The sequence below is a fragment of the Panthera pardus genome, unplaced genomic scaffold (genome assembly GCF_024362965.1).
Source record: "Panthera pardus isolate Hobbes unplaced genomic scaffold, ASM2436296v1 HiC_scaffold_22, whole genome shotgun sequence".
Classification (NCBI taxonomy): Eukaryota; Metazoa; Chordata; class Mammalia; order Carnivora; family Felidae; genus Panthera; species Panthera pardus.
The window spans coordinates 34,145,921-34,171,155 of NW_026526788.1; the positions used below are offsets into that span (position 1 = coordinate 34,145,921).

At 38.7% G+C, this 25,235-nt stretch overlaps 1 protein-coding gene across 4 annotated transcripts in view; it reads left to right on the forward strand.

Moving 5' to 3' along the window:
- The first annotated feature begins 144 nt into the window (after positions 1-144).
- The window catches only part of ADK (adenosine kinase), a 513,465-nt gene continuing 488,374 nt past the window's right edge, over positions 145-25,235 (forward strand). The window contains exon 1 of one of the 4 annotated variants that reach the window (XM_019444618.2): positions 145-251. In XM_019444618.2, coding sequence (XP_019300163.1) covers positions 187-251 — 65 coding nt within the window. In that variant the 5' untranslated portion in view covers positions 145-186. Of the gene's footprint in view, positions 252-22,610; positions 22,750-25,235 lie in introns of those variants that run through there. The other 3 variants (XM_019444621.2, XM_019444620.2, XM_019444619.2) reach the window with 3 other exon arrangements.

Consider the following 25,235-nt stretch of genomic DNA (forward strand, 5'->3'; position numbering starts at 1 on the left):
GCAGCCCAACTCAGTCTGGGGTCCCCCTACAACCGGGGGGCGGGACCAGAAGGGAGCTGAGCCAATGGCTGTGGAAGGAAGAGACACCGAGTGGAAAGAGTCAGGAGAGGCGGGGTTCGGGGAGAAAGGGGCGGTGATGAGATAAGGGAGGTGGGGCCAGAGAGCAGAAGGGGTGGGAGTTCGAAGATGGCTGCGACCGAGGAGGAGCCGAAGCCCAAAAAGCTGAAGGTGGAGGCGCCGCGAGCGCTGAGGTGAGCGCTCCTCGACATAGGGTGGAGGGTGACGGCGTCTGCAGCTAACCAGGGCCCACGTAGGGTTTCACGGCCCTGGAGCCGAATGGTGTCCTCGCTGTCGGCTTGGGGCCAAAGCACACGATCGGCAGTTTACGGAGCTGCCCGCCAGGCTGCGACCCTTTGCCCCGCGCCCGCCCAGTTTGGCCGAGTCGCCGCCTGCTCCGGAGCGGCTCCGGCTGCTCTTGGCCAATCAGGACACTGGCCGAGGAGAACCTATCTGGCGAGGTGCACGCTGCGGGCGCCACGTGGGAGCTCCCCCCGGCTGGGCTAGTGGGACTTTGGATGACCTGACTCGTCCAGAGCAGAGTCCAACCCTGCCACCTCCTATTTTCTGGGTGATAACGAGGAGGAGGTCCAGCGACTGCTCTACCCTTGGGCAAAGACAGAATTCTTAGGGATTTTTAGTAGTGTCGCGGAAGGGCGCCTTGACCTTTCTTTTTTGTGCGCACTCTGAAAGTTGACATCTTTGAAGACCTTTTGCAGGCTTGGCGGGACGGTATTGGGCTGAATAGATAGGAAATACTGATTTTTCTTTTTACTTTTTGGCAGCAGTGGAGATAGTTTTGCCCCTAACACCTGCCTCACATGATGTTGTAATTTACTTGTAAAATGTTGTTTGTTAAAATATTCCTTCCTGATAAGTATAAAGTGTAACATGCACAGTCCTTGATGATTTTGAAATGTTTATTGGAAGACATTGATTTTTATATGTAAGTATAGACAAATTGTTTTAAAACTATTGGGATATTCCTTGATTATACAAGACAAGTCTCATTTTTTCCAAAATCATCCTTCACCTCCAAAAGAATGAAGCATTTGTAAATGAAAGGAGAAGGTCAGTTAGAGGCCTGATACTGTTTTCACGCTGTTTTGGATGGATGGTGGCCATATCTCTGCCAGTGCTTTAAAAAAAATTTTTTTTTAATGTTTATTTTTGAGACAGAGAGAGACAGAATGCGAGCAGGGGAGGGGCAGAGAGAGGGAGACACAGAATCTGAAACAGGCTCCAGGCTCTGAGCTGTCAGCCCAGAGCCGGACACCGCGGGGCTCGAACCCAAAAACGGCGAGATCATGACCTGAGTGGAAGTCTGATGTTTAACCCAGTGAGCTACCCACGCATCCCTCTGCCAGTGCTTTTAATGTATTCCTACTACCCCCAAAGGATTAGTTTGCAAAGAAATAAACTTATTTTTTCTTTTGACAACTCAGGATGTTCTCAATTAAAAAAAAAAAAAATGTTTATTTATTTTGAGAGAGAGAGAGAGTGAGAGACAATCCCAAGCAGGCTCTGCGCTAATAGCACAGAGCCTGACCCCTGAGTGATCCCACTAACAGTGAGATCATGATCTGAGTGGAAAGCAAGAGTCGGATGCCCAATTTACTAAGTTACCCAGGTGCCCTAGGATGTTCTCTTTTTATGTTAAGCTTTCAATCCATAGATTGAAAAAAGCATCGGCTTTTTGAATCAGACCTACCTGGGTTCAAGGGCATGTGCTTTCCCTACTCTATCCATTACTAGAGTATTTTTTTAAAAGGTACCTCCTTCACAAAGTTTCCTCTACCAAATTGGAAGACAGATGCAACTTTTCCTTTCTATCCTACTAAACATATGGTCCTTAGATTTTTCTGTTATGCTGACACATTTTCAAGGCATTTGCCTATTTTGCAGGTGAGGAGATTGAAGCCCAAATGAAATAATTAGTTAAGGAACTGAAATATGAATCCAGAGCATCTGGATGCAAGTCCATTGTTTGATTCCATTGTCAACTTTTTTTTTAATTAATTTTTTAAAATATTTGAGAGAGAGAGAGAGAGCAAGAGTGAGTGGGGCAGGGGCAGAGAGAGAGGGAGTCACAGAATCTGAAGCAGGCTTCATGCTCTGAGCTGTCAGCACAGAGCTGATGTGGGGCTCGAACTTATAAACAGTGAGATCATGACATGAGCCAAAGTCAGATGCTTAACAGACTGAGCCACCCAGGCGCCCCCAGTGTCAACTTTTATATAGCCACCCAAGAAACACTACTGTCTGCTATGCAGCCTTAAAAACAATGATAAATAATAATATTTAACATTTAGTATATATGTATCAGGCACTGTTTCAGTAGTTTACCTGTTTTAACTCATTCAATCCCACAACAGCCTTACAGGGTAGATACTATAATTCCTTTACTGAGGAAGAAACAGGCCTAGAGAAATTAAGTAAGTTGATCAAGGTCACCTATCTAATAAGAGATGGGGTTGGGATTTTAATCCAGGTAGTCTGATTCCAGGCTTGTGCTCTTAATTACCATGCTGTATACTTATAACTTCAAGCAATTATCCAAAAACCCTTGAGAACTGTTAACTCAGTTTTTGTTTCTCTATTTTTGCTTATTTTTTTTTTGTTAATGTACATAACTTTTTATGTTGTTGCAATATATAGGTGTCTCCTACTTAATTCTTTTTTTTTTAATTTTTAAAAAAAATTTTACATGCAAGTTAGTTAGCATATAGTGCAATAATGATTTCAGGAGTAGAATCCAGTGATTCATCCCCTACATATAACACCCAGTCCTCAACCCCACAAGTATCTTCCTTAATGCCTCTTGCCCACTTAGCCCATCCCCCCCATCCTACTTAATTCTTAAATATATTGAATGTATCTTATATGTCATTGTGTTTATTTAAAACTTGTGAAAGTACTTGGGCTCCTAGCTGGCTTAGTTGGTACAGCATGTGACTTTTGATCTCAGCGTCATGAGTACAAACCCCATGTTGGGCATAGTGCTTACTTTAAAAAACAAACAAACAAAAAAACCCACCCCCAAATTGTACAAGTCCTTAGGCAACTAAAAACTCACTTTATATAATAACCTATTTAGTGCCACTTGTAGACATGAAGTTAAAAGATTAGACACTTGAGTACTTGGATAAATCTCTTAATTTTGTGTGAAGACCTTTGGGGATTGGCTATTCCTACTTATATTAATTTGGTTTTAAGGGTTGCAGTGTGATAATGCACTGATTGGTTGGATTGCATGCATTATCTATGATGACTGGTTTGACAGTTAAGAGGCTAGCTACCCATTTTGGTTAATTTTTCAGGAGAGTGGCTTATAAAGCCTAAGCACAATTTAATGTGTGGAATTAGTGAGGAACGAATGTATGATATATGTTTGTAGGTGTCAGGGAGAAGAGTTAGAACTTTGAGAATTTCAGTTAGCTCTGGGGTAGTAGTTCTCAACCAGGGGAAATTTTGCCTCTTAGGGACATTTGGCAATGTCTGGAAACATTTTTGGTATGGAGTGCTACTGACACCTAGTTAAGTAGAGTTCAAGGATGCTGCTAAACATCCTACAATGTACATGAAGCCCCCTACAACAAAAAAGAATTATCTAGATAACATTAACAATAGTGTTGAGACTGAAAAGACTACTCTAAGGGAGAGTATTTGACAAGTCTAGCCTCACTTTTTCAAATATCCATTATTTTTCTAGGTTGGATTGCTTGTCAGGTTGTAGCAGTTACTAAAGCTGCAGAGAAATAAGCAGGCTTTAACATGTTTTCATGTGGGGTTGGGGAACAGAAGGGAATATTAATTGAGTGCCAGATATTATACTGGGTGCTTTATGTATGCTATCTCCTTTAATCTTCCCAGCAGCCTGTGAGGTAGGTAATACTCCTTGTGTCACCGATGAGGTATTTGGGGCTGAAGGAAGTTGAGAACCATTTTTGGGAACTGATCCCTAGTTGAATATATTCCACGATGAATACCTATATTTAGGACCACTCATTTTCTTTCCTCTCCTTTGGAAATCTCATCCAAGTTCATTTCTTTAGTGGTCATCTCTAAGAGGATCCTGTTATTTTGAAAGCTTATTGAACATGTGCCAAGTCTGGTTTTTTCCAATCAGTCTTTAAGTGGCTGCTATTTTAGGAATGGTACTAAATATTAGGTGCTAATATGTAGAGAGGTAAGACGCAGGCACCATCCTCCTGGTGGGAAATGAGTAAGGGTTGGGAAAATGATACCTGAGCATTCTGAAAGATGACAAGGAGTTAACCAGGTATGAAGTAGGCTTGGCTTTATAGGAAGGTTTGTTTGGAGGTAGAGATGGGAGAGAGCTGCCTCTGTAGGGGAACTACAGATGGTTTGGTCTGACTGGAGCAGAAGGTAGAGGGCATCCATACTTTGTAGTGGACAGGTACTGGATCATATTGCTATTGCTAAGTCCTTAAGTTGTCAGACCCTAATTTTAACTATCTGCTGAATATCTTCTGAGTGTCTTGCTGGCTCTTCAAAGTCATGTATATCAAGCTAAATCTGTGTCTTGTCCTAAATGTGCACCTTCTTAACATGGCTCCTACATCTGTTAATGGCATTACTAATTCTTTCTCCACAGTTTGGAACCTAGGTATTTGCTTCATTTTCCATCCACATATGATTATCAAAGTTGATCTTTTCTTCTTCAGTAATGTCTCATAAACACCTTTCCTTTTCCATTCCTGCTGCCACAACTCAAGTGTAGACTTTATCTTGCTTACATTTGTTGGCTTCCTAACTAGTCTCTCCACCTCCGGTGTCAAGTTCTTCCTAATCTTCTTGAGACATAGCTGTACTTATTCATCATAGCAAATATTTGTAATTTCTGAAGTTGATGTTAGGAAGGGTTGAATCCTAAGAGCCAACATCATAATTCGCTGACATTAGCAATTAAAGATTGTTCCAGGTCATGACTTTTAGTAACATTAAAAAGAAAACAAACTGCAATTCTCCAATCAGCAAATATTGAGCTTTTCTCAAATAATTGCTTCCTAACCATTTCACTTCCATGGATTCCTTTTATTCTTTCCCTCTGTGTCCTGCCTTACTAAGGACCCTGTGTTTTAAAAATTGGATAGTAAATATAGGGAGAAAAGGCTAAGTATCTTAGGTGACCAAGTAATAGTTTTAATAACCCTTCTTCTAAAACACATTTTTTTCTCTTTCAGAAAATTCTCTGGAAGATTAGTTTACAAACTGAGCACACTGTTCTAGGAGCGTTCTGTTGTGAGGATTAAATGAGGAAAATATATGCAGACTGGCAAAGAGAAAGGGTGATTTGTACGTCCTTAGTGTGTTGCACAGTGCCTAGTCCTTAGGAGTGATTCAATTAATGTTTGTTGAATGAATTATTAGCACAGTATAGAGTGGCACTGATAACCTTCACTTTTTTAGACTTTATATTTTTAATAATGCAGCCTAAAATTGAAGATGGCTCTTTTTTGGATTATACTGCATGCTGTTCACTTATATTCACAAATGTAATCCTTTAAGATTAAGGCTTTGGGCTATGAAGGAAAATGGAAAACAAATGTCTTCTGAGGTACTTTGTATGAATGTCCTAATAAGGTGCTTTCCTGGGCATTATATACTAGGACAGAGTGAGGGAGGTGGAGAGAGAGCAGGGGCAAGCCTGCATGGATGGTCCTGGCTGTCTAGGGGCAGGTACATGGGAAATGCTTAGAGCTCAGGGAAAGTGGGAAGGGCTCTATGAAAAAAGATAGGCATTGAAAACCGTGTTTCTGATTTTAGGTATAGGCCTAGACTGAATAACACTAAATAAAATATAAGGCTGATATACTACTTTCTACCTGGAATACAGCTCCACTTCCCTTCCGTCACTTAAGATGCTGCCTGTGTGCAAAATGTTCACAGTTAGGTGGAATGAGAGAGGGAGAGAGAGAGAGAGAAAGAGAGAATCAGAATTATAAAGTGCATTTTGATCGGGATGGAAGGCAGTATAGTGATTAAGAGCATGGTCTCTGGAATCTGATATCTGGTTTGACTCTTGGTCCTTATTAGCTGGTGATCTTGGAACAGTTGCTAACTGGCCTTGTGCCTGTTTTCTCACCTATGAAATGGGTATAATAATAGTACCTACTTCAAAACATTGTTAAGAGGATTATATGAGAAAATAAATATAAAATTGGCAGTCCATAAGTATACAATAAATGTTAGCTGTTATGGTATTGTTTATCCTACTGTTGACTCTCTGCTCCAAATGCAGCAATTACAAAATTTAAAAAGAAAACAGATACAGCTATATTCAAGAGCAAGATAAACATATGCAGGGACTAAAATGGGAAGGAAGTATACAATTAGACTCTGGGTTCATGAGCTGGTGGAAATAATTGTGTAGGGGAAGTGGTGTCATAAAGTGGATGAAACTGGGAGCTGGGCTGGGCCTGGACGAAAAGAAGGCTGAGTGCCTTTACTCCTGGCTGTTGCTTTAAAAAGCTGTGGACCTAAAGTGGCGGCACAGAGACGGCTGAGCTGCCAGATGGCTCAGAATTGGGAATTGTAATTTCCCCACTATCAAAAACATGTTATGAGTCAAAAATTAATAGATATGAAATAAATAGCTATGTAAAAGAATAAATGGAGTTATTGAAGTTAAAACAAAAAATAGGTTGATCAAACTCTAGACCAAACATATTTGAAGGGAAAATTAGTGAATTGGAAGATAGTACTGAGTAATTCACTCAGATGTAAAATAGAGAAATAAAAAGGAATTAAGAGATACAAATATCAATTGAGAGGCAACAACTTAACATCTAACTGGGTTTTCCAGAAAGAGGAAATAGTGTGAATGGTGGAGAAGATATATTAGAAGAAATGATGGCTGACAATTTTCCAGACTTTAGGACCAGCATCCTCAGGTTGAAAGGGTATTCCAGGTCCATAGTAAGATAAAAACAAAAATCCGCACTAAAATTATGGGGATTTGATCCTAATTATTAATGTGTATAGAAAGAATCAGACAATTTAGACAACATCCCCAATTTTTTTTAATGTTCATTTATTTTTGAGAGTGAGAGAGACAGAGCTCGAGTGGGGGAGGGGCAGAGAGAGAGAGGGAGACACAGAATCTGAAGCAGGCTCCAGGCTCAGAGCTGTCAGCACAGAGCCCGAAATGGGGTTTGAACTCATGAACTGCAAGATCATGACCTGAGCTGAAGTTGGACACTCAACCAAACTGAGTCACCCAGGCACCCCAACAACATCTAAAATTTAATAGCTGTTATCTCTGTGGAAACATTGTGGGTTATTTTCGTGTATTTATTTATTTTTTTTGTATTTCCAACTTTTTTACACTGCACGTGTATATTAGGACTCTGCATTTTAAGCTGGAGAAACTTGATGTGCACTGAATACATATTTTGGGTGGGTGCTGAGTAGCTAGATATCCCCATTACAGAATGGAACTCTGAGATACTAAGTAAATCTGAAACTTTATAAAATAAGTAGTATAATGGTTTTATTACAGGTTGTAATCTTTTTGTCTATATTTCTGAAATCCCAAAAGCTCTGAAAACTGGAAGTTTTAACTTTTTTTAAAAAGTTAATTTTTTTAAAAGTTAATTTGGCAGCACAACTTGTTATGAGGCTCTCTGTAATATTTATCTGCCTTATACAACTGTATATGTTTTGTTGTAGAAATATTAAGTTTGTTAATGACATGCTTGATGAAACTGTGGGTGGTTTACAAAGTACATAGTACATACAGTATATTATCTTCCTAAAAGCCGTAAAATTTAGAATCTCATAAAATTGTGGCCCCAAAACATATCTTGCCCAAAAAATTCAACAAAAGGATTGTGGACCTTTATTAAAATTTTAAATTGGTTTTAAAACTTTGCTATTGTGCAGAAACATGAATTTCTTATCAGTTGCTGCATTTTTCCTGAGGTTCCCATTCAACACATCTATGACTTTAAGTATTTCAAAGATCTCTTTTGTTTAGCCCTACCACAATACTGGTCATGTATGTCATGGGGCGCCTGGGTGGCTCAGTCGGTTGAGCGTCTGACTCCAGCTCAGGTCATGATCTTGCAGTTCGTGAGTTGGAGCCCGGCGTCGAGCTCTGTGCTGACTGTTCAGAGCCTGGAGCCTGCTTCGGATTCTGTGTCTCCCTCTCTCTCTGCCCCTTCCCTGCTCATGCTCTGTCTCTCTCTGTCTCTCAAAAATGAATAAACGTTATAAAAAAAAAAAATACTGGTCATGTCATTAAGTTATTAGTCTTTTCTTCCTGTAAAATACTGACTAAAGTAAAGATTTTTCTTCAACTTTTGGATCTCAAGATTTAGAAGGCTTATTTCACTGAAGTGGTCTTTACACACCGAAGTTTCACATGCCACTTGAAAAGATACTTTTTGAATATTTTCCAAAGCAGATTTAAAGTTGTTACTTTCGCTTACATGTTTTATTTCTGATGTTTTTGCTTGAATTGTTTGTACTTGTGGCCTCCTATGATTTGTGTTCATTTAGAAAGCAATGTAATTAGCTTTCAGCATAAGAACATCTGAACATGTGAGTTTCCATTTGCATTTTGGCTTTCATTGCATGCATGCTGATTTCAGTGTCTTTTCTAGAATAGAATAAGAAAATATGTACAGCATTTGTCTATGGGGAAAATTCCTTCAGAAGTAAATATACTTCTACGTAAACATTTTATTAAGGCCCTGTGGTCAGTGTTTTCTTTTTTATTAAAAAAAAATTTTTTTTTTTTTAACGTTTATTCATTTTTGAGACAGAGAGAGACAGAGCATGAACAGGGGAGGAGCAGAGAGAGAGGGAGACACAGAATCTGAAACAGGCTCCAGGCTCTGAGCTGTCAGCACAGAGCCTGACGCGGGGCTTGGACTCACGGACCGTGAGATCATGACCTGAGCCGAAGTTGGACGCTTAACCGACCAAGCCGCCCAGGCGCCCCCAGTGTTTTGTTTTTTAAATATAAAATTGCTTATCTGGTGGAGGAATACATTTTCTGAAAGAGTGCATTTACAAAAAAGATCTCAGTGACCTATCAGAATGATTAATCTTTTTCCTGTGGGTTAGCAAGTCCTTAATTAGTGACCCTATTTGCAATGTAATTAGACCTCTAAAAACATTGAGGATTAGCAATACTGTTCTTAATTTTGTAGGGTACTGTGTAACATAATATGCTGTGTAACCAATGGATAATACCACAAAATGGTCTTTTAAAGGAATCTGTCTCTGTTGACTCATCCAAGAGGGGTCACTTGGAAACAAAATATAGCTGAAGAATCAAATTCAGATGTCTTGGTTTTCTCAAATTCCTTTAGGCTTGATATAGCAATAAACTGTTTTACTCTTTGAGCCCTAGAGCTGAAGTCTGAAAAACCATGTAAGTTTTTGAGTAAACAAGTTGAAATACAAGAAAATTATTTCCTTTAAAAATAAACAGTTCAAATGTGTTGTCTTTGAAGTTAATCACATGAGAAATTTGAACATTTTCTTGTTTTGTAGGCGTGACTGAGGGTAGTCTTAGGTTCCTCCTAAAATAGAGTTTTTCAGAAATTGTTTTTCCTAAATGGAGATGAAACCATAGTTATCATTTTTAGTTTAGTTTTGTTGAAGATTAAAGCTGTTAAGCTGTAGAAGTGATGCAGGCTTACACCCTGGGTTATGTCTCTGTTCTTACACACTCAAGATGAAGTGACTCTAGTACAGATGGCTTGTTGATGCACATGAAAGTATACTGACAAAATTCTACTTGTTTGTTTTACTTAGCCGTTGCTTACCCAAATGTATAGAACTGGGTGGTTTAGATTTGAAATAGTACAATAAAAACAATTACAATTACATTATTTAAAGTTTTTTAATTTTTTACTTTTTGTGTTTTGAGAGAGTGATCAGAGGAAGTGCGGAGAGAGAGGGGAGAGAGGGAGGATCCCAAGCAGGCTCTGCACTGTCAGCTCAGAGCCGACTATGGGTCTAGAACTCCAGAACTGCAAAATCATTATCTGAGCTGAAATCAAGAGTCTGATTGAGACTGACTGAGCCACCCAGCTGCCCCCATAGTTACATTGTTTTATTCAGTAAGTAATATTCAATGTTTAGTATTAAAAATAGTATTTTAGTAAAAAAAGAAAGGAAAAGATTTGTCTTTTTTTGGGGTGGGGAATACAAACCTGTGTTTGAATGTTGTAAGGGTGCTGTATAGAGAAATACATACATTTCTAGACTTAAACTCACACATCTTTAGTTATCTTGGTCTACCCTCCTCCATTAGGCAGCAATTCCTTCTTTAGCACCCATTTCCCCTGTGTGTGCACCATTCCTCCCCTAGGTTCAGCACAAATAAGGGAAGAGGAGTACATTTTTCTACTAATGGAAACACTCGCGGGCGCGCGCGCGCGCACACACACACACACACACACACACACACACACACACAGACGAGACCTTTGACTTATGTGAAGCTTGAATAAACTACATTCCTGAGAAGATTTGTTAATATCCGGTAGATATCAAGTCCAAGCCAGAGCTCCTTAAATGATTTGTTGGCCTAGATGTTGAATCTTTACACTTATAAAACAGATCTGTATACTCATAAGCAAGCTGTCTAGCCATTCCTTTTGAGCAGTTTTTCCAAAGACTGCCGGGAAATGCTGGCGGGAGTGGGGGTAGGAACAGGGGTGGGAGGAGATGACTGGGTGTGAATTCTCTGGTGGGGTGGGACCTCACAGAGCTGAGGTTTTCTGCAAATTGTGGAGTTGGGGTGTGAAAACAATAGCATATTTCAGCCAAGATGTGCCTTTGAAATTGTAATTTACAATTTCATGTGATTTTTAGAAACTTTTGAACATATTTTAGAACCGTTAGATTGTTAGTGCCTTAAAATCAGTCTAATATTTACATAGTAGAGGAGAGAATTGAAGCCCAAAGAGATTAAGTGGTATCAGTCAGGTAACACAGCTAGTTACTTAAAGCAATTAAGTATTTGAGTTGAGATTTGATCCCAAGTCCTATAACTTCCCATTGTATTTACCCTCCGGAACAAGAAACGAAGTGCCTGTTTTCTTTGAAGTTTGTTCCTTTTGAGATAAAATAACATATTTAAGGATTATATCATGTGCTCTCACTTACCTTTTCTTACAGATCCTCACAGGAAGGGCACCAGATAATTGACTTCAACTGAGGAAATAGACCCAGAGAGGTTAAGACTCCCTAATTAGTGAGCTCTCAGTTCACACCCAGGACCTACAACTCACATTTCCTGCTGTTTATATTACATTTATGAAGATACAAATTGAGAACTTGTCAAAGTGAATTCTGTGTGTCCTAGATAATCACACTATTTAAAGAAATTCGGTGGCACTGTGTTTAGTAATCTTGTTTAATTTTTGTCTTTCAAGTTCTCTTATTAACAAAACATGTAGCCCTTCCCCCCAAGCCCCAAGAGTAAATAATACTGTATTCCCTTGTGGAATATACTTCAGTTGGTTAACTCATTGAACTTGACTTTTGAGCAGATTTCCAATTAAAAAGCCTTGAGCAAACCCAATTTTGCTTATGTTTAAGAATTAAACTGTTCCAGGGGCGCCTGGGTGGCGCAGTCGGTTAAGCGTCCGACTTCAGCCAGGTCACAATCTCGCGGTCCGTGAGTTCGAGCCCCGCGTCAGGCTCTGGGCTGATGACTCGGAGCCTGGAGCCTGTTTCCGATCCTGTGTCTCCCTCTCTCTCTGCCCCTCCCCCGTTCACGCTCTGTCTCTCTCTGTCCCAAAAATAAATAAAAAAAAACGTTGAAAAAAAAAAAAAAAAAAAGAATTAAACTGTTCCAGTTAAGAGAACAATTTCTAGTAAGTTTTAATTTACTTTGCAGATTTTAGACTTTCCCCTGATATTAATAATTTGAATCTTATGTCCCAAATGTTATTAATTATTATAATAATATGAAGTAACTTATTGTTTAGAAAGTGTAATATATGCCCAAGATTACACAGTGAGTGTCAGAGATAGGATTCAAACCTGAATCTGTCTTATTAAAGATTTTTAATAATTAGCTATAATATTCAGATACTATATAAACAACAACAACAGGAATCAACAGTGATTTGTATGACTAAAAAATTAAGCACACCCTTTGTTTCAAAAAGTATTCCTATATTATAAATGAAACAATTACTAGTAATCGTCTGAAAAGCTGTTAATCTTTTAATACTATTAGTAATTTCAAATCCTGTGAAAATGTTCTACCAGATCTGAGATGGCAATGATGAGAATTTTTTTTCATTAAATATCACCTATAGTCATAATTAGCCTTGGATCTCATACAAATAATAATAATAAAAAGCAACCTTTTAATAGAAATGATGAAATGTTCAGTTAACCTACTTTTAAGAATAGGACTACAACATTTCATTAAATTCATATAATATTTAAAACCTCAATTCCATAATGCTTGATAATCATAGAAAAAAGTGGGGGAGGGAAATAATAGCTCTGTGAATAGGAAGGGGGAGGTAAAAGGAAGTGATAAAAAAGAGAAAGGCTCAATTCCTCTTAGCTATTTCTGATTTCTGTATAATCTCCAGCCTCAGACACCTCATCTTTTCAGCTTTTCACTCAGCCCTGAACTGTGTGAGTTTGTGAGAAACTTCTTGTTATGAACTGGGTCCTAATAAGGTTTTTGTTTAGCTTTGTGTATGTACCTGTGAAGCTAGAAGTATAAATTAAAAATGCTTTTCAAACTACATCATGAATCAATTTAGTTGTAGCATAACTGGTATTTTATAAAAGGAAAACAGAATAGAAAGTATCAGTGCATTGAATATGGTAAGTGTTAAGTATTGCTTTGTGAAACATTGTTCATTTAGGTATAAGTATAGTATATTAGGTTGCAATGCAAAATGTATTTTTCACAGTGAGTGTGGCTTTCTATCCCAAAATTTAGTGGCTTAAAATAACAACCATTTTATGAGTTCATGATTTTGTGGGTTGGGAATTCAGACGTGGTTTGACTGGTTGACTCTTCTGCTCCATGTGGTACTGACTAGGATCACTTGGAGGTATTTAGCTGACCACAGGTCTGGTCTGGAGTGTTCAGTTTGTCCTTACATGCTTGATGCTTCATTGAAGATGGCTGGAAAGCTTGGCTCAACTTGCTTCTCTACCTCTCTGTGTAGTTTGTGATCCTCTCCATGTGGTTTCTTCAACCTCTTTGTTGGGCTTCTTACCTGGCAGTTCAGGGCTTTAAGAGACCAAGACAGGAACTGGCAGTCCTCTTAAGGCTAGTCTGGAATCTGTTATAGCATCACTTCATATACCCTATTGGTCAAAAAGTTCTAGGGTAAAATTCAAGGGGAGGGGGCATAGACTTTTGTCTCCAAGAAATTGAGGCCATTTTTAATCTGCTACAATTATGGTAAAGTAATTTTGAAAAACATGACTGAATTATATTTCCAAGCTTTTAATCTGTTATTGCCCTTTGAAAGATGATTACTCTAATAGTCTTCTCCTCCCCATTGGGAAATATTATGTCTATTTTTGTTTCAAAGTTCAGAATTTATGTATATTATTTTTCCACGGAATACTGATTATTTTAGGTTTTTGGAGAAATGATTTAGGGGCGCCTGGGTGGCTCAGTCGGTTAAGTGTCCGACTTTGACTCAGGTCGTGATCTCATGGTTTGTGAGTTCGAGTCCCACATTGGGCTCTGTGCTGACAGCTTGGAGCCTGGAGCCTGGAGCCTGGAGCCTGGAGCCTGCTTCAGATTCTGTGTCTCCTCCTCCCTCTGCCCCTCCCCTGCTCACTCGCTCTCTCTGTCTCTCAATAATAAACATTAAAAAAATTAAAAAAAAAAAAAGAAATGATTTAAGGTTCAAAAATTTCTGTGAAGTCTTAATTTTGCTACCTAATACTTCCTAAAATGTCTGTTTGGCATGCAAAAGGAGCTGCCTTCTTACAATGCCTAAAGATTACATTTGGATTTAATAACTCCCTTCACATACAGGCAGTTTGAGGTTCTTATGTTTTTGTTGAAACCAGAATGAGTGAGAAATCTGCTTCTGTTTCCCACCCCCCTTCAGTAAAGAAAACAAAAACGTTGAATAAAAGAAAAGGTTAGAGGGGCACCTGGGTGACTCAGTCAGTTAAGCGTTAGACTTCAGCTCAAGTCATGATCTCACGCTTAGTGAGTTCGAGTCCCACGCTGGGCTCTGTGCTGACAGCTCAGAGCCTGGAGCCTGCTTCAGATTCTGTGTCTCCCTTTCTCTCTGCCCCTCCCATGCTCACGTTCTCTCTCTCTCTCTCTCTCTCTCAAAACTAAATAAACAAACAAACAAACAAAAACTTAAAAAGAAAACATTACAAATTCGTTCCATTATTTATAAAACAACCAAATAGAAATGATTATTTCTTAGGATATTTTTCAGATAAAACTGCATATTCAATTTGAGACTACATTTATTTTTACTGTTGTAAAGAAAATGGTAGGGACTAGGACTTAGAAAAAGAATGTACTAAGGGCTATCTAAGTTAATTTATTTTTACATTGGAACCTTTTGTGAACATTTGTGTTTTCAACTCCTGAGTCTTGAAAGATTTTGATAAGCAAGGCCTCAATAAGGCCTAAATTAGATTCATACAGCTGAATGTCTAGGATGGGGGATTTACTTAGCTTGGTAGTAAATTTAGCCACTTGCTACTCCTTGTGTACCCCTAAGTTCTTGCAGAGTGGTTAAAAATGTTTTTGTCAAAAACCACTCTTGTGATTTTGACAGAAATGAAATTTTGAAAAATGAAGAGGTCTAAGAAATGATTCTTGGCTTTAATTAGTCTTGGTTAAATTAAAGATTAAAATGGCAATTCATTGGCTGCTCAATCTATTTAAGCATATATAGGAACAAAGGAAGCAATTTCTGAAAATATTTCATATGGTGCTCTAGCTAATCAGAAAACTCACTGAATCACTGCATCTTGTGGGTGAAATCATGGTGTGGTGTTCTAAAATTTGGATATTTGTAAAAGTCTCAGACTTTTGGGTTTACTCTAGTGACACTGTGTATAGTGGTAATGAGCCCCAGTTCTGCAGTCAAACTACTAGAATTTTGATTTCTGTTTTGTAATGTGTGACTTTGGGCAAGTTATTTAACTCTTTGAGCTTCAATTTCTTATCTGTAAAATGACAATAATAAAATATCTCCTGCTATTTGAGAGGTAAAATGGGATAGTACTTGAAAGATAGATAGCATGGTGTCTGCCACTAACTATGCACTCAGGAAGTTTTACTTCTTATTCTACTTATGTGTATACCTATGGCTGCTAGCATTTGACTCCAAGGATGGTTTCTTGTGGTGGTGTTCAAATGAAACTGCATATACAATTCTGGACATTTATTTTTAGTCTATCAATAGAAAACAGTAGGCACCATGGAGTAAGAAAGACTAGAAGGAAAAATATGTTTCACAAGTCTCTATCTCCAACCCTGACCTCTCCAAGAGCTCCAGTCTTCTGAGCTTATCTTGTGCTTTCTCCATTTATCTCAATAAACAGCACCATTTACCCAGTTTAGTCCAAATTTGCCCAATGTGATCTAAAATCTAGGAGTTGCTCTAGATTCCTTCTTTTTCCTTAGTCTCTCATGTCTAGTCCACCAGCAAGCCCTGTCATTCTGTCTTGAAAATGCCCATCTTCTTTTATGTCCGCCACTATTGTTTGTCATCTATATTACTATAATAGGCTTCTAATTTGGTCTTTCTGCTTTCATGTAATCCATTCTCTACACAATAACCAAGGGTGATTTTTGAAAACAAAATCAGATCATGTTATTCATCCATTTAAAACTTAATTACTCCTCCTGTAGTCCATTCTCTACACAATAACCAAGGGTGATTTTTGAAAACAAAATCAGATCATGTTACTCATCTATTTGAAACTTAATTATAGTGGTTTCCTGTCATGCTTATAACAAAATCAAAACTTCTTAGGCTCATAAAAGCTAAGATGATCTGCTTCTTGCTCTGACCACAAACATTTCTTCTCTCCCTTGCCTTTTTTCACACTGGTCTAGGCATCATTTTACTGCTATCAGTAATGGCCTGCCTCCACCTGTCTTTGTCTTGTCATTCATTTCTCTCCTGCTGGAAGCTTTCCCTGACCATCTAAAGGAGCCTGTCTCTACATTGAACTGCTGGTTTTAATTCTCTGCATAGCACTTATGATCATTTGATGTTCTTACTTGTTTGATTATTCATCCATATCCCCTCGCTGGAATATAAGGGCAGTTCACGTTCTTAATTGTGGCTGAATTTCTAGTGTCTTGAGCAGTTGAGTAGGTACTCAGTAGATATTTGTTGAGTTAATGATGAATAATTCCGAGGCACTTGGCTGGCTCAGTCAGTGGAGCATAGGACTCTTGGTCTCAGGGTTGTGAGTTCAAGCCCTATGTTGTGCAGAGAGATTACTTAAAAATAAAATCTTTTTAAAAAAATGTTTATTTATTTTTGAGAGAGACTGAGGGACAGAGAGAGGGAGACACAGAATCAGAAGCAGACTCCAGGCTTAGACTCCAGGCTCTGAGTGCTCAGCACAGAGCCCGACGTGGGGCTTGAACTCATGAACCGTGAGATCTGACCCGAGCTGGAGTTGGACGCTTAACTGACTGAGCCACTCAAGCGCCCCAAAAGTAAAATCTTAAAAAAAAAAAAAAAAAAGCTTGTTTGTAAGTACCGTATACCAGATCTATAGTGAAATAAAAATGAGAAAAATTTGGTGTTTTTTGTTTTTTTGTTTTTTTGAGAAATAGAGCACGAATGGGGAGGGGCAGGGGGGAGAGCGAGAGAGAGAATCTTAAGCAGGTTCCACACTCAGCGCATATCCAGACAGACAGACTTGGGGCTGTGTCTCACAACCCTGAGATCATGACCTGAGCTGAAACCAAGAGTCAGTTTCTTAACTGCCTGAGCCACCCAGGTGCCTGAGACTAATCTATTCTATAGAAACTATACTGTATAAGATTCTAACAGTACTTTGGGAAGAGCTGTTCTTTATTTTGTGATGTGTTTCATAATTTTTATGTTAAGATGCCCTTTCTTTAATGAAATGATAGTGATACTCAATTGCATAATTTAAAAATGTGTTCTTGTCAGCATAAATAATTGGGTAGCACTGTTGCCCTCTACCTTTAGATTGGAAGTTTTCTTTGAGTTTCAGAGATTTGTAGTTCACTGGAAATAAAGAAGCACTGTGTAGGTGTTCCTGGGAGGGAGGTTTGCTAAGAATTCTTACTAAATAAAGTTCAGTCAATCAAATGTTATTATATTCTTCAAATTCTCTTGGGAAATAAATCATCAGGTTCCATTTAAAGATTATATTGTTTGAATATGTAATGTTAAAGTGAAATGTGACATGATGTACAGATAGTCATTAAAAGAAAATAAAAATAATAGGCCTTTTTTATATAATGTCTTTTGGGGAAAAGAGTAAATACATTTAGCAGTGTTTCTGGGAATAATCTTGTCCATAATGAAAGATGACTAAAATTGCCTTAAATTGATCAACTCTTTAAAAAACAACCGAAGTTGTATTGAGACACAAGTGAACTTTTTTTTGTTTGTTGATCAATAAAAACTGAAAGGGATTTGAGATGTCACCTATAACAACCTCCCTTGTGTTTCAGGTAAGAAAACTGATAGGGTTATACTGTTTTTTGTTAGGTCCAGGATTAGAATTCCCATCTCTTTTTTCCCAGGCTCCTGAAACTTAGGCTATAGCATACTACTTATTTTTAGGAGAAAGTCTTTGGAGTAGGATATAGATTGTTTTAGAAATATTACTTTATTAGCATTTTCATTTATATTAAATGAAGAGATGTGTTTTTAAGTAATATGCAGGGAAGGCATTCCACATTCAGTGTTGTGATAGCTGGCCTCATAAGGGCTATGTAGAACTCTAAAAGTGGTATTAATGCTTTTAACTTTTGTCAAGGTAAGATTTAAAATTAACCAAGAAAATCACACAGACATTTTTGTTATTCCTGTTTTAAAGAATAAAAATGAGAATAAAATAAGCCCAGTTCCTCTAAAAATAAGGGTATTTTTGATGAGTTGTGATTTAAAAAATACATTTTAAAAAATGGAAAGAATAAGTTGTGAATTTTTAAACCATTTCAGAAAGATAATTAAAATTTAACAATAATTACAAAAATTTTACTTTAGTAAAACCAATATATAATAGAAAGTTTATAATCAGATCAGTATGAAAAAGAAAGATTACACATAATCCCACTCTCCAGAGAAACCCATAATGACATATTGGTATTTCTTTCCAATCTTTTTTCTTTGCATAATGGCATGTATTTTTTTTTTTTTTAACATGGTCAAGATCACACTTGACATTCCTTTTTTTATTTTGCTTTTTCATTTAATATATGATAAATATTTTCGTACATCCTTAAAAAGCCTGTGAGGGGCGCCTTGGTGGCTCATTCGGTTGTGTCTGACTCTCGATTTTAGCTCAGGTCACGATCTCCATGGTTTGTGAGTTCGAGCCCCACGTCAGGCTCTGCACTCATAGCATGGAGCCTGCTTGGGATTCTCTTCCTCTCTCTCTGCTCCTGTTTCGCTTAAGGGTGTGCACACACACACTCTTTCTGTCTCTCAAATAAATTATAAAAGTGTCTGAAAACATTTTGCAATAGCTCTATAACATTCTTCTGTAATTTATTTAACCATTACCCTATTTTTTGTTATTTAGAATATCATAAATTTTTTTCTATTAATGCTGAAATGAATAACTGGGTGTACAAATCTTTGTTCACATTGTTCTATTTTATTTATGGTAGTTGCCTAAAAAAGGAATTGGTGACATATACTGCCAAAAAGCTTTCTAGAAATGTATTAATTTATACTCCCACTAACAATGTATGAAAGTGCTTGTTTTATTGCACCCTCAACAACAAACTGGTTGTGTTTGACGAGAACTTTGCTATTATTTTGAGGTTTGAAGCATTTGTTGAAAAAATTTCGGAGGGTGGGTCTACATACTGTATTTGTTTTTACAGTGGCTGACTAACCACATGGTTAAATAAAATAGAGTATTTACTTACCTATCTTTCCAAAAGCAAACTATTCTGACCCACTTATCTTGATGCAACTATTTATTTATTGATGCAACAATTTAAATTGTAAGGTTAGTGAAGGTTAGAAATTTCAGTTGGCCATTTTTTTCCCTAAAGTGAAAAGAATACAGTTGAAATAAGTTACTTAAAAAATTGATCAGGGGGCACCTGGGTGGCTCAGTCAGCTAAGTATCTGACTCTTGATCTCGTCTAGGGTCTCCATCTCAGGGTTGTGAGTTCAAGCCCTGCATTGGGCTGCATGCTGGGCTTGAAGCCTACTTAAAAAAAAAATTAATCAAAGAAGTTTAAATAATAGTTACTCAGTAGCTGCATGTAAAGTGTGTGTGTGTGGGGGGGGGTGCCGGGGGGTGTGGGGAGATGGGGGGAGAGATGGGGGTGGGGGAGATCGGAAAGGTTGGGTGGAAGGGAGGGTAGGGAAAGATTAGAAAAAGAGTGAAAGAAAGGCCTAGGAGAGAAAGAATAAAGAGAACTTCTGCTTTTGCCTGGAAAAACTTGTCTTTACTTTTGTCCCTACCTTTTTGACTCAATCACACAGGAGCCCTTTTGCTCTAATAACATTTTTATGCCTATACCTGCTGAAATGAACTGGTACCTAAATATGTTTCAAAAGAAATTTTTTGAAAGTTGTGTAGACTGATTATGAGTAAAAAACATTTAAAGTTTTGATTGTTAGATGAGAATGTGATGTAGCTTTATTTTGGTGAAAGATTTGGATAGCACAGACCCTTATCTTTCCTTAATGGCACAGAATTTAGTATATTTTTGTTAAGTAAAATTTCGAATCTAGAAGCTTAAGAAAATTAATATTTTAAAAAACTTTATTGTTAAAAATCAAGAGCGGGAATCACTGAGTATTTTAGGCATGAGGAAAAGTGCATTTTGTTTTTCACAGGGCTACGTTCATGTTAGCTTTCATATAATGCTTCCCAGAGATGTAATTTTAACCAGTGTGATTATAACAAAGTAGTACTTACCCATGTACCAAGGACTCTAATAGATACTTTACTAGAATTAAGTTTTAATTTTCACAATGCCCTGAAAAACATGAGTGGGTAAACTGAGGGACCGATAGGTTAAGAACCAGTCCAAGGTCATGCAGCTAGTAGGGAGTCAAGCAGGGGCTCCAAATCTTAACTGTCTTGCTACCTTTACAACCTTACTACTTAACATGGCCCACAGACCACAAGCACTTGATGAAATCTGAATGCATAAAGAACTGGCAAAATGTTGGCCACAAGACCTATTGAGTCAAACTCTTTATTTTAATAAGATCTGTCAAGTGATGTGTATGCATAATAAAGTAGCACTATACTACATCCCATATAAAAATTACATTGAGGTTTTGAAATCCTTTCCAAGGATTATTCCTGATTTAACTTTAGTTCATGTGGGCTGTCAACATTTTCCACTTCAAATTGCTATTCTGTTGCCTCTTTGATTCAGATCTTGTTTAATCCAGAGGAACAATTGATTTGTTCTGCTTGTGGACATTTGGTCAAAGTCTGAATCAGCCAAGCATAGTTCTGGTTTTAACAGCCTTTAGTCCTGGACTGAACGCACCAGATTTATAGTCCATGGGTTCATTCTGGATATGCATTTCCCAAATTAAAGAGAACAATGCTTTAAAAAAGCATTTTAGAATGAACCTTGAAGTCTTTTGAAATATTTGATGTTTTAGATGGTTACCAAGGAACCACAGATCTGAATAAACTGGTCTGCCTACTAATTTCATTTTGTGAACGTAATTATTCTGTCAGAGGGGCAATGATAGGTAAGAGAAGAAGGAAGCCTAACTTAGAATATCAACGTCCAGTAGAAATATAATGCAAGACGCATGTAATTTTAAGTTTTCTAGTTGCCACGTTAAGAACGTGAAAAGAAACAGCTGGTATTAATCTTAATATATTTTAGCTCAGTAAAGCAAAATATTAATGCAACATGCAATCAGTATAAAAATTATTACTGAAATATTTAATATATTTCTTTGTACCAAGTCTTGAAAAATTTGGTATGTATTTTATATTTACAGTGTCGCGATTTGGGTGCTAAATTTTCAACAGTTAAAAAGTGAAATGTAGTCCAATGAAAACAAAATTGTGTTTAATGGAAAATATTTTACATTGCTCTGCTTTTAAAATTTAAGCTAATTAAAATTAAATAAAATTAAAAATTCAGTTCTTTCGGATACATTAGGCACATTTCAGTATCACATGTTGGGTTGTGTTTCTAATATAACTAATTTCAGACCTATGGCATTGATCACACCCTGTATGGTCAGTAGTGAATGCCACACTGGAGGCTGTAGTGAGTTAATATAAATATTACTTTACAGAGAATAAAGAGGGAATAAAGAAATGCTGTTTAGGTCATAAAGCCTGTATTGATATTACTCCCTCCTATCCTTACCGCAGTTGAAATTTACCTTTTATTAGTGGTTCAGAATCAGTTTCTTAACCCTTTAGCCCCACTAAATTGTAAGGTTAGGGCCCTGAGTTAGGGTCCTTCCAATTCCCGCCCTCCCCACCCCCCCCACCCCCCCCGCCTCGTGGCATTAGTTGCTTGCTTCATAGCTCTGAATACTTTTCAGAAAATTGTGGTAATCCGACAGTTAAGTGTGGCAAGCAGTATAGTATGAGTAGGTTAATTTGACCAGAGGCTTTATAACTATATATGTACCTGGATTACCTGCGACTTGCTAAAAATACTAGTATCTGGACTCCACCCTTCTAGATTCTGATGCACAAAGTTTAAAGTGGGCCCTGGAAACTTCTATATTAAATAAGTTCTAAGTGTTTCTGAAGTCCGAGAACGTTTGGGGACTGCTGGACTCAGCAAATGATTCTTAAAGGCTGCGAGTTCGAATTTAACACATCATGCTGCTGTTGCCACACATTCGAGTTGCCACGCATTCGATTTTCCCCGGGCTGAGGTTTCCCAGGAGGTTGCTGCTTTTCTTCTGCACATGGGTTTTCCAGGCTGTTAAATCCCATCCCCGAAGATTGCCCTGACAGCGTCCGTGTCCCAAGTCCTGTTAAAGCGACCTGAGCTTGTAGAGGTAGACCGGGGCCATGTGACTGACAAACCAGTTGCCAGTTTCGGGCGGCCATTTTTGAGGCGGGCACCCAACCTCATGCCCCATAAACCGGGTATAGGGGGAACGCTGTTACCAAGACTCAAGATGGCCACCGCTCCCACTAGCCACTCGGCTAGCCAGTGGGCCAGGCAGCCGGCACGAGACGGCGCGGGCGGCTCGCCTTGGCCGGAGGCGCCCCCGGCTCATCTCCGGCCACCGGCCGTGGGCGGAGTGCCCGCCTCCTCCCGGCGCGGCCAATCAGCGCGTGGGGCCGTCTCGGCTGGGGCCGCCGGCGTGCGGGGTGTGTGAGGACGCGCTCCCGGTCGCCGAGTGCCTGAGCAGAGGAGCAGTTGCCGTGGTACCTGCTGCTGCTGCTGCTGCTGCTGCCGCCGCTGCTGCCGCCGGTGCGGACACAGAGCTTCGGACGCGAGCGCTGGTGCGTGGGGCAGGAAGGTGAAGCCATGACGTCCGTCAGGTAATGAAAGAGGGCGGCAGTCTAAAGTGCTCGCCTGCTGGGCATTAGCCTCCCGACTGCCGAGAAGTGTCTCCCCTTCTCTTGAGTGGTCTGGAGCCTCCCCGTGGCACGGGTCTCCCACACGTTGCAGCTTCTCTGCACTTTTCAATTTGGTCATTTCTGCTCTCAGAAGTTTTTGGGTTTTTGGCACATGGAGGAGCCCTGTAACTAGCCGCACCGCTGAGGTGACCCTCGTCCAGATGCCGGGGTCTGAAGCTTGCTTATGTGTGTAGGATTTCTCATGAAAAAAATGTAGCTATCTTTCCCCCCTAGGGGTGACCCAGCGCCTGAGGAAGTGTGACGTGCACGGTGTGTAGCTATGCCTGCATGTCATGCATTCTGACAACTTCGTTTGTGGCCATGAGCAGACCTGTATATTTGGCCCTTCTCTGATGCAATTAGATCGCCTCCCGGGCTGTGAAATTGTGTGCCCCTAAAATGTTTGCTTATGACTGGAATTAGTACTCTGGCCAGGTACCATATGTTTACTTACTTTTTTCCGAAATTCACAAGTGAAATGACTTTTGTGAGATAGTAGATATATAATGAGAGCGCTGAACAGATTAACCCCCAGTTGCTCTTCCAAAGTTGTGATGGTTTCTTGCTTTCCCTTCTTCTTCTTCTTCTTCTTCTTTTTTTTTTTTGGTTAATGGTGACGGATTAATGGGCCACTCCACTTTCTGCAAGTAGCATTCTCTGAATGTTTAACTATGCTAATGCGACTACTTATAAAAAGAGATAAATTGCCGTATTTACCCAGTGTTCTGAACTGCCTCTTTTAAAGTAGACCTTGGCAAAAAAACCCAAAAAACATCAAAAAAACAATAAACAAAAAACCTTGGCGATCGTTGTCCCAGAGAAAGGGAGGCCCTAGCACAAATATGAAGAGAATAAAATAAATTAATGTTTGGTCTTTGAGCTTCCGGCAGCCTAAGCCCTGGTGATTTAACGGTTTCTCAGTGATAATTTTGAACTACACGATATTTAAGAGATGACTTGAGAACCTCCTTCAGGTAAGATAAGGTAAGATGCAACTGTGCTGAACTCGGATACAGTTTCTTTAATTGTATAATTTTATACCAACATAGACAAAGAGTAATTACCTCATTACGCAGAAGAGGAAATTCAGGTGCTAAAACTTGGAGACCCACATGGGAAGGTTTCACAGTAAGTTATACTGTGACATGAGAATCTAGCTTTTAATGTTAGTATTTTAGGATGTATTAACATTATGCTGTCAAACCAAGTTAGTCCCCCCCTCACCCACTTCCTTTCCCATCCTGGCAGCCTGCTGCTAATTAGGAGTGTGGGTCAGATACTTTTATGTTAAGCATCAGTTCTTATGTGGACTTAATTTTAATTGACCGTTGTCTTCTGGCTACTCTTGAGTGGAGAAACACAAATCTAAAGCTTCTGTTGGCAAGTGACAACAGGATGCATGTTTTAATGTAGAGGTTGAAAGGTTGTTCTGTTCACAAGACTGAATTAAAGGTTGACATCAGCCTTATTTGACTTATGGAAGGATTGATAACTGCTAATAGTTAAATTTATGCTTGTTTCTTCAGATGTTAGTTGCATTTTATATAGCCTTGAATTATAGTGGTGACGCAAAAAAAATTTTTTTTAGGTGTTATCTAAACCAGATACCACATTTACACCTGAGGAAACAGACCAAGAAAAGTCGAGTGCCTTGTACCAAATCATTTAGTGGCAGTTAGGAATTGAATCCAGACATCCATGATCTAGTGCACTGCGTGATGCTTTTATAGGAACAATATACTACTTAAATTTCCCGAAAAAGCTGCTTCTGTGAACAAAAATTGTCAAGTATTATGAGAGACAATTATAGCAACTCTTGCTCTGCTCTAGTCCTTTGAGGAACTTGATAACTTAGAATGTAGGTTTAGAAGTAGGCAGGGAGCCTACTGAAGTTGAAGCAAGTCTGTGTAAGTGATGGCAGTTTTACATGAGTTGGTAATCCTACAGATGCCAGCCACTTTCCACTGAGGACTGCATTCAGTGCAATTTTGTCAGCCTTAGTTTTCACAAACATGGTATTAGGCTTGTTCCCATTTTGTGCCTAGTCTAACAGTAGCCCAAAGGATAGGTGTTACTGACTGGCTTTTACTGGTGAGGAGAGTGATTGAGATCACAAATTATCTAAATCTGAGTTTATGTCCAATGTTGTTTTTTATACCACACTTAAAATGATCAATGCTAAATGTAGTAATATGTAGCTTTTTGCAATGACAGAATACAAGATTAGAAACCAATGAGGACCAATGATCAACATACCTGGGTTCCGGGAGTCATTTTTTTTTTTTTTAGTTAACTGATTTCCCTCTTTTCTTCTCTGAATGTTTGTTTAATGAAATACTCAGTGACGACGATACTAATAGGTATCCCACAGTGTTGTTGGGTAGGTATGAAAGTGCTTTTAAATTTTA